We start from the raw sequence: 20,725 nt of genomic DNA on the forward strand, positions 1-20,725 counted from the left end.
CGCGGCGCCTTAGACGACTGGGCCCCCCATAGGTAAGGAGGGATATTGAGGGGTTTTCCCTTGAAAATGATGGAAAAATAGGTCTCCAGGTTGTCACACACAAAAAGGGCATTTACTCGTCATAGTGATAGTTTCGAAATTGTAAATCTTGAGGTTATTCTGTTTGGAACAAAATCCAAGAAGACGTAGGGTGTTATCTTGTTTGTTTGTTTGTTGTTTAACGCCGCACTCTGCAATATTCTAGCTGTATGACGGCAATCTGCAAATAATCGAGTCTGGACCAGACAATCCATTGATCACATTAGCATCGATCCACGCAACTGGGATACGATGACATGCATCAACCAAGCCAGCGAGCCTGACCACCTGATCCCGTTAGTCGCCTCTTACGACAAGTATTGGCGCCTTTTACGGCAAGCTGAAGGGTTGCTGAAGACCTATTCTACCCCGAATCTTCACGGGTCGGGTGTTATGTAAATGATTACCTATGTGTGTATCAAGATTATATGGCTTCATTTTATCGCTGTGGAATAGTGCCTTTTGCTTTTAATGCTTATAATTGTTGGTCCTCATTTTATTACCTGCTTGTGAAATACTTCAATAAAATATGTTGTGCTGTAACAATGCAACATTGTAATGTGTTTGGTTGAGAAACTATGATCGTCGACAATGTAATGAGTTGTGTTGAGAAACGACGTCAATAAAATATGTTGCGATGTGGCAATGAGGCAATTTAATGTTTGTTTGCCAGCTAATCTGCCAGCTATACGACGGCGGTCTGTAAATAATCGAGTCTAGATCAGACAATCCAGTGATTGATATCATGAGCATCATACATGTCATACAGGTTGAATATTTATGACAAGAATTTTTACTTTGTCAGATTGTTCACGTTACCAAAATGTTTCCTCATTTTCTAATACAGTAAACTACGGTTATAACGAACTCAAAGGGACCACTAATTTTAGATCGTACTAACCGTAGTTCGTTATAAGCATATAAACAGCATATATACACCAAATGGCCGGGACTAAAAAATAAGTTCGTTATATCCGTCAGTTCGTTATAAGCGTGTTCGTTATAAACGTAGTTTACTGTATGTCACATTTATTTTCTCTTTTCTGTCAATTTCTTGACGGATCCGTGTCGGGTCACATCCTTGTCACCAAGGTAACACCGTCCACGATTGCATCAAGTTGCAATGGATATTTTTTATAAAACTTCTAAAATGAAGATGCCAAACGTTAGATCGTCGAGGACGGGTACGTGTGAAGTTCCGGGTAGAGAATAGGTCTTCAGCAACCCATGCTTGCTGTAAGAGGCGACTACGGGATCGGGTGGTCAGGCTCGCTGACTCGGTTGATGCATGTCATCGTATCGCAGTTGCGTGGATCCATGTTCATGATGTCAATCTGTGGATTGTCTGGCCCATACTCGATTTACAGACACATAGCTGGAATATTGCTGAGTGCGGCGTTAAACAACAAACAAAGAGGATGGGTACAATTTCTTATCATTGTCTGGTAAGAAAGACGCAGTGGAGATTTTAGTTGCGCTTCATTCTTTTCGTAATTTTGTTACTGGACGATTTCGTGATATTTCCACATTGATCGGATCTACTTCTTCAATGCATTCGGAGGGGCGGTCGGGTAGCCTAGTGGTTAAAGCGTTCGTTCGTCACGCCGAAGACCCGGGTTCGATTCCCGACATGGGTACAATGTGTGAAGCCCATTTCTGGTGTCCCCCGCCGTGATATTGCTGGAATATTGCTAAAAGCGGCGTAAAACAATACTGTTTAAATGTTTGCGTTGTAGTGCATGTTGTGTTAAGTAATCTGTCGGATATCCGAGTCGAATTGGTCCCAAGTGTTCAATACCCCTCGTATGACTCGGTGGACCTTGATCATTGTTCACGTGACTTTTAGAGTTAGACTTTTGCTGACGACATTAATTCACTTCCTGGTTAAGATAGGGTCGGTGATCGAAATAGAACAAAACAAAAACTGGAAAATCTATGATGGTGGACGTGTTGTCTGTAGGTCGTAAAAACATCAAAGAGACATGGTGACTGGAATTGTTTTCGTTAATGACGATTATGATGTCTTCATGATGATGCACTTGACTGCCATTTGTCAACATGTGTACCACTGTTACAGGCGATCGTCTGGGCCAGTTACCTATGTGTTTAGAATGTAAAGATTATTAGATCTAAGCATATTTAGGAATCGTTTTAATCCTAAACGCGTAAGACTTACGGGACAGGGAACGCGAATGGTGTATGTTTAGGGTCTAAACATTTTTGTGCTGTGTAGGCAAGCCAGAGACCTATCGTGTGTTCGAATCCCAGATTTGGCCTGATTATGTTTCCAGGTTTGTCAGCACCATACGGGGGCACGGCTGTCCCAGTCGTCCAAGGCGCCGCGATTCGCTGTGCAGAGTTGCGTCCCTTGAACACGCCAGAAACCTATGATTGTGGCTTCGAATCCCGGTTCGCCCCGGCTTTCCTCCCACATTAAGCTGACACGCCGCGATATAACTGGAATACTGTAAAAAGCGGCGTTAAACCCAACTTACTCACTCACTCACTCAGTACCATACCCGTGCTCGTGGGTTTCACAAAGAAGTAAAGGTCTGAGATCTGCATCACTTCGGGATATCCTCTCACATTAAGCTGACACGAGGCAATACTGGAATACTGTTCAAAGCGGCGTTAAACCAGATCCATTCACTGAACATAGACAGCCTACCCTGGATATTAAAGCATCTTATCAGCGTTAAATCAGTTCTACACCAACGTTACTCTGTGGGGTTGTGTTATACAATCGTTACAAGTCGAAATTCTGACCTGTTGCACATAACAGTCACCTTGTTATGTTATCTATTGCACACCTCACCATTCTGGGTTATCTGCACCTTGGAAAAAACGGTGCTTTACGTTTAGCTCGAGGTACAGTAAACTACGTTTATAACGAACTCGCTTATAACAAACTGACGGATATAACGAAATGTGTTTTTGATCCGGTCCATTTGCTGTAAATTTGTTGTATATATGCTTATAACGAACTACGGTTATAACGAACTACAATTAGTGGTCCCTTTGAATTCGTTATAACCGTAGTTTACTGTATTGGTATTTACAACTTGCGATCAGATTTCTTGGGGATATTGACACAACATTGAGGACGATCATTCATTTCTCCCTCAGATTCGGTGCATTGAAAACCTTCATCGAACAATATCGATATTCAGCATTATCGATGAGTTAGTCATAGGAATCGGTCTTGTCTTGGCCTGAGAGTACTAATGAGGTAAACTTTGTAAAATAAAGAAGAATATTAACCCAGTTTGATATTTACAAGGTTCCTGTTGTAAATAATTTCTATAACGAGCAAAAGACGTCAGCGGTGAAAACGTCCAAGTTCACATGACAATAGCTTTAGATAAATACATATCTGTCTTAAAATATAGGTCAAGTTAAATAACCAGCCAATAAAATGTAAACCAGGTCAAAGGCTATTTCATATGACAACAACTTACCTGAGCCTGGTGTTGACATTGGCAGATATTAACCACATGCATGCTTGTCTTAGAGGCTTTTCTTGGATACCTTTGAATTTCTAAGAAAGACATCATGAAAATAAAAGCGACATAATCATAAATATGAAACGTCAAGGCCAGGGAATATTCAGCCTCGATTATCTGCTGAAACAGATTCCATTGGGCGTGAAGGCTAAATAGCTGTGAAAATGTAATGCATGGTCCACTGATATTCAGCGTGATTGCATCATGAACATCATTTTTGTCACTGTTGCGTAAAATTTGGAAATGTCCTCCACAATTTGAAAGCTTTACTGAGGTCTTGAATGTTGTATCCCTGATCAAGCAACTTTTGAGAAAGCGTCGTGTGACGTTCTTTGAAATCTTCAGAGAAAGGGCATGCTCGATTGTACTTGGCTTGACTGGCTTGAGCTGCCGGAATAGTGCCCAACATAAAGAGAAAGTTGAAGTCATCCCACTTATCATAAAGTCGTCTGGGGATTATTTAAGAATTGACTTTCACTTTGTGTGAGTTCATTAGTGTATGAACCTTCATAGAGTGAGGTTAGTCACTATATGGCTGAAATATTGCCGATGTGACTTTAAATATTAACTCACTCACTCACTCATAGAGTGAGGGCCAAACGGTTTTGACGCCGGAGTTTTTATATCACTATTTTGTACCTCGAGGGTTGTAGCGCTAGATAGTCATGTTTACACTGACAGCCATACAACAACCATCTGTATCGCGGAAAAAATAGTTCCCCAAAGGTGACATGAGTATGTATGTGTGTGTACAAGACGGCAAAATGGCCGACACGCTAAACGTGACGTTGGAAATTTCCAAAGTTGTTAATGAACCTATGGCGGTTACATGTGTTAGTCATCATTGATCACTCGGTCGGTCATTGAAAGGTGATTACAAAGATGTGTCAAATTGATTATGAGGTAAATTCATAGATTACTCTAGACTATATCTGTCAGTTTAGACACGGATCGAGTCGTTACTACGATATTGGATGTGCATAGCTACGTTTTGTTAACAAGGATGGGTCGGAGCCACGGCATTCGTGAACGATCATGCATCAAACTTGTGACGTTTCATAATGAATGCTGAATTCAAGATTAAAGTATCTAAATTAATCAGAAACAACGCTTTTGTAAATATGCATTCGTTCAAGGGAAATCCTAGTTTTTCCCCAGGAATGTGGAAGTAGTCCGTCAGTGTTTACGTCATTTCAAGAATACGGTCTCGTGAAAAACGTGTGAACGTCAAATTGTGTCGTTCATACACTTGTGAAAGTCAGTTTCGCGGTCACGTGACAGGCCTCTCTTCCAATGGAAAAGCCGTATATAGTATAAACTTCAAATTAAACAAAATATTGTTTTGTCACTCTCTATCTTTATGCATGTTTCTACATATGAAAGAGATGAGTCGGTTTCACGGATCTCCTTTTTTTCTAGTTCAGGTGGGTAAATCAGTGAAAGGGAATTGGCCATTTGACTGTTATTGAATGATATCATATCATCGATATAACCGTAGCATGCGTTAAACGTCTTGGCCATATTCCCATCTGTATCGCGGAAAAAATAGTTCCCCAAAGGAGAGGTGACATGAGTGTATGTACGTGTGTGTACTGTGTGTACTGAAAACCCCGAGTTTCACCATAAGCTCAGTAGCTTTATCTATGCTGAGTCAACTACCAAAGAAATGTTTGGCCCGAGACATTAAATTAAAACATCCCCTATCGCTGTTGCAACACGAATACATTACAATTTCTTATAACAAGATTTTCTTTACTTATAAGCAGTAGATTCTCTGCACTTGTACACACAACCGTCGTTATACAAAATTAACAAATATTTTTTATTGGTCTCCACAAAATCAGTTAATGCACTATCGTGTCACTAGATGTTTTTGTTCATCGAAATCTTGATTGTCTGGATTGTTTGCAGGCCGCCGTCGCATGGTAGGAGTACTGCTGTGCGGCTTCAGTCAATAAATACTTACTTTCTTTTGTAAACTATGTGAATGGTGGGTGCTTCCGGTAGGGCAGGACATGCTTACACTTTTCGCGAACACCTTGTGTCATCACTGATTTTCTGTGGTCAATCCATGTAACTTCTCATCTCTTTTGCACTTTCCGCCCAATGGAATCTGTTTCGGCGGATAATCTAGATTGGTTATTCTCTTTTCTTGACAATTTATATTTACAGAGGACGACGGATCACTGGAATACAGTCTTGATCTGTGTGTTACAGGAGATGACGAATCACTGGAATACAGTCTTGATCTGTGTGTTACAGAAGATGACGAATCAGTTGAATACAGTCTTGATCTGTGTGTTACAGAATATGCCCCATTGGAATGCCGTCTTAGTTTGTATGTTACAGAAGATGACGAATCAGTTGAATACAGTCCTGATCTGTGTTACAGGAGATGACGAACCACTTGAATACAGTCTTGATCTGTGTTACAGGAGATGACGAATCACTGAAATACAGTCTTGATCTGTGTGTTACAGAAGATGACGAACCACTGAAATACAGTCTTGATCTGTGTGTTACAGGAGATGACGAACCACTTAAATACAGTCTTGATCTGTGTGTTACAGAATATGCCCCATTGGAATGCCGTCTTAGTTTGTATGTTACAGAAGATGACGAATCAGTTGATTACAGTCCTGATCTGTGTTACAGGAGATGACGAACCATTTGAATACAGTCTTGATCTGTGTTACAGGAGATGACGAATCACTGAAATACAGTCTTGATCTGTGTGTTACAGAAGATGACGAACCACTGAAATACAGTCTTGATCGGTGTGTTACAGGAGATGACGAACCACTGAAATACAGTCTTGATCCGTGTGTTACAGGAGATGACGAATCACTGGAATACAGTCTTTATCTGTGTGTTACAGAAGATGACGAATCACTGAAATACAGTCTTGATCTGTGTGTTACAGGAGATGACGAACCACTGAAATACAGTCTTGATCCGTGTGTTACAGAAGATGACGAACCACTGAAATACAGTCTTGATCTGTGTGTTACAGGAGATGACGAATCACTGAAATACAGTCTTGATCTGTGTTACAGGAGATGACGAACCACTTGAATACAGTCTTGATCTGTGTGTTACAGGAGATGACGAACCACTGAAATACAGTCTTGATCGGTGTGTTACAGGAGATGACGAACCACTGGAATACAGTCTTGATCCGTGTGTTACAGGAGATGACGAATCACTGAAATACAGTCTTGATCTGTGTGTTACAGGAGATGACGAATCACTGGAATACAGTCTTTATCTGTGTGTTACAGAAGATGACGAACCACTGAAATACAGTCTTGATCTGTGTGTTACAGGAGATGACGAATCACTGAAATACAGTCTTGATCTGTGTTACAGGAGATGACGAACCACTTGAATACAGTCTTGATCTGTTTGTTACAGATGATGACGAATCTGTTGAATACAGTCTTGATCTGTGTTACAGGAGATGACGAACCACTTGAATACAGTCTTGATCTGTGTGTTACAGGACATGAGGAACCACTGAAATACAGTCTTGATCTGTTTGTTACAGAAGATGACGAATCAGTTGACTACAGTCCTGATCTGTGTTACAGGAGATGACGAACCACTGGAATACAGTCTTGATCTGTGTGTTCCAGGAGATGACGAATCACTGGAATACAGTCTTGATCGGTGTGTTACAGGAGATGACGAATCACTGGGATACAGTCTTGATCTGTGTGTTACAGGAGATGACGAATCACTGGGATACAGTCTTGATGATGCTTGATGTTAACGAACCACTGTTGTTCGAATCTGCTGAATTTGATCCATCGTGTTCTAGATCATCAGAACCTGTTGAATAAATTTATGACGTGCATTATGTAGGTAGCAATGAGGGTAACTGACTACTTGACACGTAGGTAACATTTAGACGCATGACTACAGGACATATACAGATTTAATAATAATAATAATAATAATAGTGTACACTAGGTGAATGCTCACAGCGCTACATAAAATAGGAAAAACTCTGCTGAATAAAAGGCCATTGATTTGGCAGTTGATGTTGATTTTAGAATTGTTGAAGGAATGTCTGAACAGGAATGTCTTGAGATGGAACTCGAAAATTGTTAGAGTTTTTGCTTCTTTCACGTGTCGTGGGAGATGGTTCCATGGAGCTGGAGCATTGTAGGCAAATGATCTCTGCTCAGACCTTTGTTTTGGACACTTGACAGGCCGTGTAGGTTTTCTTAGGACACGTGACTACAAGTTACCTGAGGACCGCAGTGTAGATGTTTTGGAACTCTTCGTGCCAAAATCCGTTTTGCTATTGGTGACCACGGGATCTGTGTTATAATATATCATTATGTGGAGTATGTCAATAGACACATATGATTTTTCTTTCGATTTCACATACAAACATATTTAGTCATATCAGATTGTATTTTAATCATTTTTTGTTTATTGAAAAGACATTTTAATCCGCATGTTGGCCACACAATGCCACCTAAATCTTTCTCTTGTGGGAACCAGTTTTTGATGAATATTATTATTTTGAAAGATAATAGTCATCACACGTAATTAAATGACTGACCAAAAGGTATGAATATGTTGAATACAAGACATGATGCAATAAGTACGCACGCACACACGCACGCACGCACGCATGCACACACAAACAGCACATCACACGCCACTCCCATAAATGATGTGATTTACCTGATCCAGTTTTTGATGACATTTCAATAAGTGTTGAGAAGTCTCCCGATGGGGTGGTCACTTCCTTTTTTCTCTTTGTGACTCTCACGTGACCTGCATGTATTGTAATGTAACCACACGTCTTTAGGTATAGTACACATAGAGTAGGGTGGGTCGTTGGTAGAAACATACGATCACGTAGTCGAATGATACGAGTGCTCTGGACAGATGTGTACCGTTACGTTTCATTGACTATTCACAATGTTGTTGTTTTTTGTTTGTTTATTTGCACGCAGCAATATTCCAGCTATATGACGGCGGTCTGTAAATAACTAGCCAGGGATTGACATCATGATCATCGATCCACGTAATTGGGATGCGATGACATGCATCAACCAAGTCAGTGAGCCTGACCACCCGATCCCTTTAGTCGCGTCTTGCGACCTGCCGAAAACCGTTTCTTACCCGGAGCGTTCACGGGACACGGTGCTTTTGGCTGCGAGATCCGGTTATATGGACACTGGTGTGTATGTAACGCCAAAAGGACCATGTTCACAACAGTGGTCTAAGTTGTGTCCTTCAGTCGTATTGATCCGGTGATCGTGATTCGATTTCCAGATTCGCCCTGGTGATGTTTGTCAGAGGCGTGGTCGCTGCTTACACCAAAAGTGGCAAATGCCTAACACCTGCATCACGCGTTGCTTTCTAACTTCAATGTGACACGTTGTAATATAATTTACTAAATAATATTGGGGGCGGTCGGGTAGCCTAGTGGTTAAAGCGTTCGCTCGTCACGCCGAAGTCCCGGGTTCGATTCCCGACATGGGTACAATGTGTGAAGCCCATTTATGGTGTCCCCCGCCGTGATATTGCTGGAATAAAACCATACTCACCCACTCACTATATAATATTCAAAGCGGCGCTAATCCAAACTCACTCACTCACTCACTCACTCACTCTTACCGATGAGCTTGGCTACACCAAGAAGGATGGCCAGTAGCACTATGGCAACAGAGACTGATGCGTAGATTGGCATCCCTTTCGATGGAGCTGATGTTCCTATAAGGACAAAAACACTTACTTATTTCACTCAAATCCAAATTTAACTCAAATCCACATAATCTCAGATGAGCTGACGCATTGGTGATATGTTTCAGTGAATGTGTATACCTTCTTGTGTATGTATAGTCCCATTGGTTGCAATTTGTTGTGTCATTGTTGTTATTGATGAAGATGTGCTCGGAGTCCTCTGAAGCCCTGTAGTTACCGATGTTGCTGCTGCTACCAGGATGATTGATGTTGTTGCTTTTTCTGATCCTGCTGATGTAGACATGGTCGTAGCTGCTGTTGATGGCATTGCTGATGTTGATGTCGGCATGGTCGTTGTCGCTGATGTTGATGTCGGCAAGGCTGTTGTTGCTGCTGATGAGGTCGGTATGGTTCTCGCTGCGGTTGATGCTGACATGGTTGTCGCTGCTGTTGATGCTGACTTGGTTGTTGTTGTTGATGTTGACAATGTTGTTGCTGCTGCTGGTCTCGGCATAGTTGTCGCTCCTGTTGTTGTTGGCATGTTTGTTGTTGCTGCTGCTGATGTTGACACGGTTGTTGTTGCTGATGTTGATGCCTGCATGGCTGATGCCGCTGCTGTTGATGTCGGAATGGATGTTGTCGCTGCTGTTGATGTCGACATAGCTGTTGTTGCTGCTGTTGATGTCGGCATGGTTGTTGAGGCTGCTGTTGATGTCGGTATGGTTGTCGCTGCTGTTGATGTTGGCATGGTCGTTGTAACTGTTGCTGGTGTCGGCAAGGCTGTTGTTGCTGCTGTTGATGTCGAATTGGTTGACGCTGCTGTTGATGTCAGCATGGCTATTGTTGCTGCTGTTGATGTCGGTATGGATGTTGCTGCAGTTGATGCTGACATGGTTGTCGCTGCTGTTGATGTTGGCATGGCTGTTGTTGCTGCTGTTGATGCTGACTTGGTTGTTGTTGATGTTGACAATGTTGTTGCTGCTGCTGGTCTCGGCATAGTTGTCGCTCCTGTTGTTGTTGCTGCTGCTGATGTTGACACGGTTGTTGTTGCTGGTTTTGATGTCGACGTGGTTCTTGTTCCTAATGTTGTTGCCGGCATGGCTGTTGTCGCTGCTGTTGATGTCGACATAACTGTTGTTGCTGCTGTCGATGTCGGCATGGTTGTTGAGGTTGCTGTTGATGTTGGTATGGTTGTCGCTGCTGTTGATGTTGGCATGGTCGTTGTCGCTGATGTTGATGTTGGCATAGCTGTTGTCGCTGATGTTGACGTCGGCATGGTTGTTGTAGCTGCTGTTGATGTCGGTATGGTTGTTGTATCTGCTGTTGATGTCGGTATGATCGTCGCTGCTGTTGATGTCGGCATGGTCGTTGTCGCTGATGTTGATGTCGACAAGGCTGATGTTGCTGCTGTTGATGTCGGTATGGTTGTCGCTGCAGTTGATGACATGGTTGACGCTGCTGTTGATGTCAGCATGGCTGTTGTCGCTGCTGTTGATGTCAGCATGGCTGTTGTTGCTGCTGTTGATGTCGGTATGGTTGTCGCTGCAGTTGATGCTGACATGGTTGTCGCTGCTGTTGATGTTGGCATGGCTGTTGTCGCTGCAGTTGATGTTGACAATGTTGTTGCTGCTGCTGGTGTCGGCATAGTTGTTGTCGCTCCAGTTGATGTCGACATGGATTTTGTTGCTGTTGTTGATGTCGACATGGTTGTCGCTGCTGTTGATGCAGACATTCTTGTTGCTGTTGTTGTTGACGTGGTTGTTGTTGCTGCTGATGTTGACATGGTTGTTGTCGCTGCTGTTGATGTCGGTATGGATGTTGCTGCAGTTGATGTTGGCATGGCTGTTGTCGCTGCTGTTGATGCTAACTTGGGTGTTGTTGTTGTTGACATGGTTGTTGTTGTTGCTGATGTTGACATGGTTGTTGTTGCTGCTGATGTCGACGTGTTTGTTGTTGCTGCAGCTGCTATCGGTATGGCTTTTGTTTTTTCTGCTGATGTAAAAATAGGAGTTGTTTTTTGCAACTGCATTTGGTTTACTTGTGCCGCGGCATAGGCGCATCCGCCCCAACGCTTATCGACGCCATACGTGACGTATACCAGTCGTTCCCGGGTCCAGCGTGCCAATACATCATTGATGTTCACAGTGTCAAGAGGTATAATCATGTATTTAGCAGCGAGGTCATTCGCCCCCTTCGAATTCTCCTGATGTCTTTCGATAATGGCCGCACCATAATTATTGTGTTTTCCCCGAACAGGCTCCGACACAACCTGTCTGCTAAACTGACCCACTGAAGGTAACAGCATTGTAAAGTAGTGGAGAGTGGTATTGGACCTTAAAGCACCGGACAGCATGACGATCAAGGGTAGCTTGTCACTCAGAATAACAAACTTTTTACCGGTCACGTCCAGGTTGAAGTACTCCCCAGCCGAAATACGAACAGTCCTGTTGTGCCCGCCGTACGCTCTGTAGGTGATATTTGTGCTTTCGTCTCCTCTTTTGCGGACAGCTACTATCCGCACAGAGCTGTAAGTGATGACTGGAAGAGGAGGCAGGATGTAAGAAAAGCCAAGATTGTGCGGAGGTGGGACTTGTGTACACCAGATATCGCGCCAGGGTGTGGAATAGCCCGAAAACAAAGCTAGAACGTCTTCCCCTCGAACTTCTGACCCCGTTATATCCTCTTCACAGGTCAGCTGAAAAGGTTCCAATGACGTAACGTTGTAAAATCTTGGAAAACCTATACTGACACTTGTTCTCAAGCTTGGAGACCCATGTTCAAAACATGAGGTTGGCCTTATGTTTCTGAATACCACAGTGACTGTTTGGGATTGGTTTGACAGAATCAGTAAATTGTACCACTTCGTGTTCTCCACGGGCGAATATGTGACGACGGTGTACACATTTTCCAGTAGATGAGATGGTAGGACCTGAAAGTTGCGTCTCCTTCTGTCCGACATACCGTTGACGATGACGGGGTTGTCTGTGGTGATGGTGGTGACTTGTAGGTTGTAGGAAAAATTACAGTTCTTATTGACCCAAAGATGGTTCTGTCTCAGGTTGAATGAGTAGGATTGCTTGGATGAGATATTTACGTGTGTGCGTCGGTCGGCAGCCAGTATGGAGAAACAGTTCCCGGGAACGGCAAACATATAGGTGTACATCGTATCTGAGGAAACAACAGAAGAAACATGTCAGTGATGCAGAGACTGCCATACCGCCGCGTATAACGTTATTTCATTGCGAGGAAAGTCTGTACTAATTCAGGGGACACCAGTAACCCAGATTTCTAAGGCGCTGCGATTCGCTGTGCAGAGTTGCGTCCCTTTGGCACGCCAGACACCTGTGATTGTGGGTTCGAATCCCGGTTCGCCTCGATTATGTTTCTAGGTTTGTTAGCACCATACCCGTGCTCTTGGGTTTCACCGAAGTGGTAAACGTCTGAGACCTGCATTACTTTGGGCTTTCCTCCCACATGAAGCTGACATGCCGCGATATAACTGGAATACTATTAAAAGCGGCGTTGAACCCAACTCACTCACTCACTCACTGAACTGATTCAGTGCGTTCACCTAGTCCTGCGTAAGAGCTCATGACTGTGACATGGTGCTGAAACACCTATGATCAAAGCCTAGGGTGAATCTGATATCGAATAAGAACGGAATATTTGAAACAAGATGCTTTCTCGTCTTGTACATACATAGAAGACATAGGACATGTAGAAGCGTCTTGTAAGACAAATATAGGTCATACACTAGCCCAGAGAGGTCATATATCTGCAAGAAGGTCATTTGCCATCAGGCAGGTCATGTGTTGGTGTCATGAGGGAGGTAATTTGTCATCAATCAGATCATTTGTCATCAATCTGGTCATGTGTCATCAATCAGGTCATGTGTCATCAATCAGGTCATTTGTCATCAATCAGGTCATTTGTCATCAATCAGGTCATTTGTCATCAATCAGGCAATGGGTTATCAGGGAAGTAATTTGTAATCGGGGAGTCATGTGTCATTAGGACATACACTCACCTGCACGCGTCCACATGTAGATTGCCATTATCGTCACAACCTCAGCATGACGCGCTAGTTTCATATTCATGCTGCAAAGAAAAAAGACAATTCTAACACATGCATCCAAGTAGGAACACAAACGCTGACTCTACCCCCAACTAGGAACACAAACACAAGGAAAAATTCCAATATATACAAAATATACAATTTTGTATAGTTGGTATATCCAAAAATATACAATTTTGTATATAAGGATAGATTTTACCACTATTTCATTGAATTTCTTCAGTTCGTTAATAGGTATTTGGGGGGTTTGAAAATATTAGTAATGTTATCGAACAGTATTATTGCACCTGGCAATAATACGTTAATACTATTTTCATTATGGCAACTATATTTGGAGTGTTATGAAATAATTTTTATTTCTTTATGTTGACAGCATTTTACATAAGAAATACAACATTTGTGCAGATTTTAGTAACAGATCAATAATATAAATAATTCCGCCGTCTTAACTAGATCGCGGTTAGAAAAAACACTGTTTGTATAACGAAAGGCTGCCGCTGTCTTTACTAGGCCGCGGTTAGAAAAGCCCTGTTTGTATAGCGAAAGGCTTCCGCTGTCTCAACTAAATTTGGGTTAGAAAAGCACTGTTTGTATAACGAGAGGCTGTCGCTGTCTAAACTAGAATAACCAATAAACGGAATAGCAAGAGAGTAGCCTTTTCGCGATTGTCACGATCATTGCAAAATAATAAATTAAAAAATCATTAATTCAAAATTGTACAAGGAAACATATATGGGAAACACTTTGTTGGGATAAATTCCTATTATATTACGTTCACGACATTAGTTCTGGGGTTTTAAAAGTAAAATTTAATATATATGTTTCTGTTATTTCATATAATGGTGATTCTAAATATAAAATATTGGTTGATATTGTTTGACAAACAGTTGTATACACCGTCCATTGTGATACTTCTACATAGGGATGTTTGTTTAGTGAATTGACATGCGTTCGTTGTAAACAAGGATCATTAGTGTGAAAGGATTACTAAGTTTGTCATCCAGTATAATGCACTTCCTCTATTAGCATAATTAGAACAGAGTTTGTAATTAGTTACATCCGGACCCCAGTTAATCCGTTAGGCAGCTACATCAGTTGAGAGAGAGAGAGCAACTGGAGAAGAGGCGAGCAACTCAATGTGATTTATGAATTCGTGGAATTTTAATAAATAAACGAACGCCTGTCGCAAAAATGCATTCGAACATTGAACACGAACAATCGCAGATATTTCTATCGTACATTTGAGGGTGAACGTGAACGAAGCCGTGCAGGATGCCTTACAGCGATTTGTCTTCAGAACACACAGTGAGCTCAGGTGAGTTTATTAACGATGATATTTTCATTCATTCATAGATATGGCATTCATGAGCGCTGACACTATATGTGATCGCAATAGAACATTTGGAAGACTAGACACATATAGATTCACTATATGACAACATCAAATCCAGTATTTGTTTAACGCAACAGGTTTAAAGCATTCAAAATTGTGCATTATCATAAAATACAATGTGTGTCGCTTCGTCTTCCATGTCAAATACATTAATGATTTTTTAAAAATATAATTTAATATTACTATGACTTTTACATTATAACCAAAATTATGGAGTCTTGCATGTCGAGCTAACAAACTATTGTACATATTATTCACATTGGAATTTCTGTTTACTGTGTTTGCGGTGGAGTCCAGACAATTCCTCAAATGGACAATTCCAAATACTACTGCGTAAAATATTAATGCCGATTTGGGGAAAATTACCAAATGGATGAAAGCAAGTAAAATTGAATTCAGCAGAGAAAACAGAAACTTTTCTATTTCACGTTAGTCTTCACAAGTGCAAAACCTAATCTTAAAATGAAAGGAATTAATATTTATGACTTTGGGAATAATATTTCAGTCAGATTCTGATATTGACGATAGAGTTAAAAAGGAAAGCCCTATGATTAATTGCCTTAGAAGTCTTAGATACCTTTCTGGTGTCCACCGCCATGAACCATACTCACTTACTCAGTTAAATAACTCCTTTTACATACATCGTTAGAAGTTATGTGCAAGCATATAATGCCCATATTTTGGATAATTGTACCAAGAACAAGAATTAATCCTAGAATGTTTACACTAAGATTCATTTCGGACGCTGAAATAATGCCGACGAGACGTTAAATTGTAACTCACTCACTCAATACGGACTATACGGACTATTTGTGGGGCGATAAGGGGTACAGGCCACGAGAAAATTTATAAAGAAACTAACACAGCCATTACACCTTTTTACAAGATGGAAAACATCTTTGCTGTTAGTGATTCATTTATAGAAATCGAACCAATACACAGGCTATATGTTGTAGAACAGAATGCTATGCCAAGTCATTCCTACCTGATACCATTAATAATTGGAATAGCCATCTGATATAGAGGATTATTAAACTTGGACAGTGTTACTTATATACAGTTAAGCCATGATACCAGATTTTGTCACATAATCTTTTATTGCCTCGGACTCAGTTGTAGTGATTTAAAGTTCCATCGGATTACAAAACAATATATTCAGAAACGATTCGCCTTTCTATTCTAAAGGTTAAGTGAGTTTATATTCAGTGGTTTATGGGAAACAGTTTGTCAGTTTAGCTATTTTGAAATCAGTCCATGTACATCCTACGTTCGGGTGGATTTGCACTAATGTAATTAATTTATATTTCAAGACACGTACTAAGTATTAAATAGTTATATAGCTTTTCTTAGTAATTGAACACCTTTCCATCGACCGCACGAGACTGTTGACCTATCGGGTTTTTTCTGTCCTAATGTATAATTACACCATCCTCAGGATACCAATAACAATGAAATGTACAAATTAACAAACATGACCAACATTATTATTTCCTGTTAATTTAGGTGTCATGCATGTAATTATGGCTATATAAACATATGTTTAATTTTTCAGTTGGTGTGAAGTCGGCCACAAATTCAAGAAACAGTTGATTCTGAAATTCTTTAATCATGTACTTTTAAGTATATTTTCCCAATATTATCCCCAAAAGGGCAATTATATTAATGTCATATTTTTTCAGTCAATGTTTAAATACCAATTACGTAATATTTATGTTACTTTGATTTTATAAGACCAATGTTGTTGTTACAGACCCAGGGACTGACTAGATTCATTCCATGTCATAAAAGTGCCGGGACATAATGTGGTGGCAATACATTCTCTAATTAACACCTGTCACAAAGGCACGGGCCATTTAGGTTTGTCCTCAGGGAATGTGTTATGCAATTTGTGTATTCACAAAATAACATTCAACAAACTATGTACTTAGTCCGGGGATGTAGGATTGATGCATTCGTACAAGGTATAAATAAACGAATTACATTTCTTTCTTAATCTTGTTCGAAATAGGCATAATGTCGGAAAGCGCAAGTTAAATCCCCAAATACTGACTTCGTTCCTAAAAAAATCACAACCCTCCTTTATAATTGTATCACTGTGTAGATTATTTTATATTTTAATGATGTAAATCACGTACCTGTCACTTTTAATGTAGAATACTTCGGTCACTCAAGCAGTTCCGCGATTCCTTTCCCAAAAGATCAAAGATTAAAAACAGTTATCAAGATTTATTTTCCATATCTTTAGAAATACTTCATCTTTACATTGAAACTGCCATCTTAATGTATTATTCTGTATTGAATGATATATGCTCCTATACCGCCGCTGGTGTCTTAAAACTGTAATCTCAAACATGTCTAATGAGTACTTCAACTCTTGATCATATACTTGGCAGTTGAATATTCTCTATAATTGAAATTAATCCTCTATTAGTTTACAGTGACGATTCTTGCAGGCTATATAATGCAGGTACGGCCTGTTATGTACCATTCAATCTTTATCTTTCTCACTTTTTTTATAAAGGCATAATGATCGATAATCTCTTGTGTTGCAGTGTGGAATGTTAATTTATTGTGACTAAGACTAATCCCTTTCTCCAGACATTAATTGATCACTCACCAACAACTGACAAGGGATTACTCCTTGTTAAGCCAGTACTAAGTGATACAGTATACTGCAGGTTAACTAGATTAATTAACTAATTAAGGGTTAAATGAGATTGTTTACTTAGAGTGTGATGTAATCTGTTTGATGTCGAATTACAAAGAGTGAGGTTAAGCATACCCAACACTACCGGTAGCACCTGGCATTCACAAATAGTGTTGTCCTAATACATCAAGCCATAATACTGACACGTTGCTTAAGGGTTATCGGAATAAATTTGAATTTCACATATTTTCCTCTTTTGCTCATGAGCATATACATGGATATACATGCATATGCATCATAAATTTGAAATTCAATTGTAAATAAAGTTGTTGTTTTTCTTCAAAAGAGTCGTAACCGAGTCCTCGGGATACGCCATCGCGACCTTCCCGTCCAGTAGAAACAGAGGTACGAGGACGCATTAAAGATAGTTCAGTAGATGTCCTCCGAGGAAAGTAACTATGACGAAGACGGCATAAAGATTTTTTACAGTACGACCAAAGAACTGCGAGTCGACGGAACTGCAGATGGCGAAGAGGCTCGCAGATGAGACATACATGAAGAAGCTGGACAGTACAGCAGCCTTCCATAAGGCAAGACGTGTCCGTTGACCACCATCCAAAAACCCATTCCCTGACATGAAGAAGGATCTGTCAGGGGTCAATACCGAGTGTGGTGTGGTGTGGCGGTGCGGTGCAGTGCGGTGCGGTGCGGTGCGGTTCCGGTGCGGTGCGGTGCGGTGCGGTGCGGTGCGGTGCGGTGCGGTGCGGTGGGGTGGGGCGGGGCGGGGCGGGGCGAGGTGGGGTGGGGTGGGGTGGGGTGGGGTGGGGTGGGGTGCGGTGCGGTGTGTAACGTAATATATGTGGGTGGGTTAGTGACTTAATTTGCGGATGTGTGTGTTCGTGGTACTTCTATTGGGGTGTGATGTGTATTTTGTCTCGTTATCCAGAATGGTTGGTTGTTTAAATATTGACACTTTAATAAACTATTTTTCTTCTTTTTGTTCATAGTCAGGATGCCGTGTATAAATTCCTAGACTGCTGACATGTGTTATCATATTTTGTCTTCAAATACCACGATGTGCCCACTGATACCGTCATTATGTTTATGGCCTGATTGTTAAGAACTATCAGTTGCGATATATTATATGATTGTTTTGTATAAAATCGGCATGCTGTTCACTTTCATTTGCACTGGATTCTTTGCGTAATAGCCAGAGTATCTCACTGTTGAATTTTTCTTTTATCACGTGCATTTGCATAAGTAAAGAAAATATCAATTTAATCTGAATACGTCAATGTGTCAATTTCTTGTCAAAAAGTACAGATATTTATATTCGACTTCTTATCATTTGTATTTGTAAGTATTTTTTTTAATTTTCTTGCGCCTGTTACATTACATTTACGGTCGTGGTTTGTTGACTTTGCTAACGATATTAGTCTGAGCTCCCAGAAATGTTTGAAACATTTGATTGCATTTTAAGCAATTACGCTGCTGTTTGGACAATATTCATACCAACAAATGTAACCATGGCAAAAGTCAAATAAACAAAGATGGCCACCTGGGTTCCAGCCACTAATGCCTACGTCCACTTTAGCCTACAGTTACTAGCCTACAAAAAAATAAAGCAGTGTGGAATAATGCCTACACAATGAAAACAACATACCCATGCTAGGAATGAACTCTACCATTATTAGATTTCTTTGAAATCAGCAAATATCTGCTGGTGTATACTATAAGAACTAATGCAATGATGCAGAAATAATAAATTATTACTGTTAGTGTTATGGCAATGTGAAATAAAAAGTGACTTCATACAATTCTGTCTTTTGTTGCCTATAGGCATTATTCCACTAAAGTGGACTTGTCCAGTTAGAGGTTGGGTACCATTGATAGCAGGTGTCGCTGAAAATCACTGGTGCACGACTTTGTTTATTGTAGACTGTAGGCATTAGTGGCTGTAGGCATTAGTGGACGAGGACGCCACCTGGGAGCAATACTGCCACAAACGTCCAGTGTCCCTTTTCCCATGTTGAAGCATATTGAGAAAAGCTTACCTTTGTACTTACTTACCTTTTGTAAAACATAAGACATTAATAAAACATATATCCCCGTGTTATGGGTTTTCGGACCCTGAATAAACATTCATAGTTTTTTCACATGAACAACTGTAAAACATCTCATTCACTTATAAAAGACAACTTTATCATAAAAAAGGTCATCATTGGAGTATTAACAGTTTCTGTGTGACGCCACACCCCCCGTTATAGTGCAAGTATTCATGATAGAAAACGTATGATGTCCGGAAACTTAAGATCCCATGATTGTGTTATGAATAATAATAAAGGCATCGGTTGTCCGGCAACACGATATTTTCGGAGTATTTTAAAAAAAAATCTTTGATCATATTTTGAAGAGGATTTTTTCCAAGACTTCTGTTTAAAAAAATGCGATTTTCCGCGTTCCGCCGAGATTTGACATTTGACAATGTATACCCTACAATTAAACGACAGCTCAGAACAAACCAAATTCAACACTTTTAAGTAATGATAAAATAGTTTTCATCCTCTGTGCAATCCACTCTGTTGGCTAACCTGCTAGAGAGCATGTTACAAATCACGTCGCGGCCTCCCCGTACAAACGAATCCAAGCTCAGTACAAATCGATTTCAACCCTTTCAATACAGAAGTCACCGCCAATGCAATCACCCTCGACAGCAAATCCTCTCTGTGCATTTGACCATACATTGTACTCCCGCTAACATTGTGGAGTACTAATTAAACATTCCAGTAATGTTACACGCCACTGTATCAGGTTTTTTTTTGTAACTTGCTAATACTATTTTACACATAGAAAACAATTATAAAACAATACATAGCAACTATCCCCCTTTACCAACATATATAAAGAAACACAGTGCTCAACTTAAAACACTTCATTTTGCACATATATAATAATTATACACGAATACATAACAATTATCTCCCTTTACCAATATATACAAGAAAACAAATTTGGATACATTATATATACAAAATTGTATATTTTTGTATATGTCATATATATACAAACTTGTATATTTTTGTATATATCATCATACCAATCTTGTATACGCTTTGGAAATATAGTCATTCCAAAGCATTTACAAGCTTGTATAGATGGTTTTTCTTTGCAGTGAAACACTCACTCCACCCCCAACTAGGAACACAACACACCCACACCCAAGTAGGAACACAAACCCTCCCCGACCCCCAACTAGAAATACACACACACACACAAAACACACAAAAACACAAAAAACACCAAAAAAAACACACAAAAAACAA

General features: G+C 40.4%; 1 protein-coding gene across 1 annotated transcript; it reads right to left on the bottom strand.

The window, feature by feature from the left end:
- Positions 1 to 7,843: 7,843 nt before the first annotated feature.
- LOC139453068 (probable cyclin-dependent serine/threonine-protein kinase DDB_G0292550) lies at positions 7,844 to 12,450 on the bottom strand. Its single transcript, XM_071234691.1, has 6 exons — positions 12,249 to 12,450; positions 11,678 to 11,825; positions 9,429 to 11,276; positions 9,222 to 9,317; positions 8,280 to 8,372; positions 7,844 to 7,906 (listed from the first exon to the last, which is right to left on the bottom strand). The coding sequence occupies exons 1-5, from the start codon at positions 12,448 to 12,450 to the stop codon at positions 8,303 to 8,305; spliced, it is 2,364 nt and encodes a 787-aa protein (XP_071090792.1). The 3' UTR covers positions 7,844 to 7,906; positions 8,280 to 8,302.
- Between the last annotated feature and the right edge of the window lie 8,275 nt (positions 12,451 to 20,725).

Source organism: Haliotis cracherodii, unplaced genomic scaffold (genome assembly GCF_022045235.1).
Source record: "Haliotis cracherodii isolate W230 unplaced genomic scaffold, xgHalCrac1.p SCAF_9, whole genome shotgun sequence".
NCBI classification, from domain to species: Eukaryota; Metazoa; Mollusca; class Gastropoda; order Lepetellida; family Haliotidae; genus Haliotis; species Haliotis cracherodii.

Excerpts from the sequence above, each read along its gene's own strand:
- LOC139453068 (XM_071234691.1), bottom strand. The coding sequence starts at position 12,450 with ATGTACACCTATATGTTTGCCGTTCCCGGGAACTGTTTCTCCATACTG. Across the intron at positions 9,318-9,428 it reads GACTATACATACACAAGAAG|GAACATCAGCTCCATCGAAA; the intron begins GTATACACATTC and ends TTGTCCTTATAG. Across the intron at positions 8,373-9,221 it reads TGGTGTAGCCAAGCTCATCG|GTCACGTGAGAGTCACAAAG; the intron begins GTAAGAGTGAGT and ends CAATACATGCAG.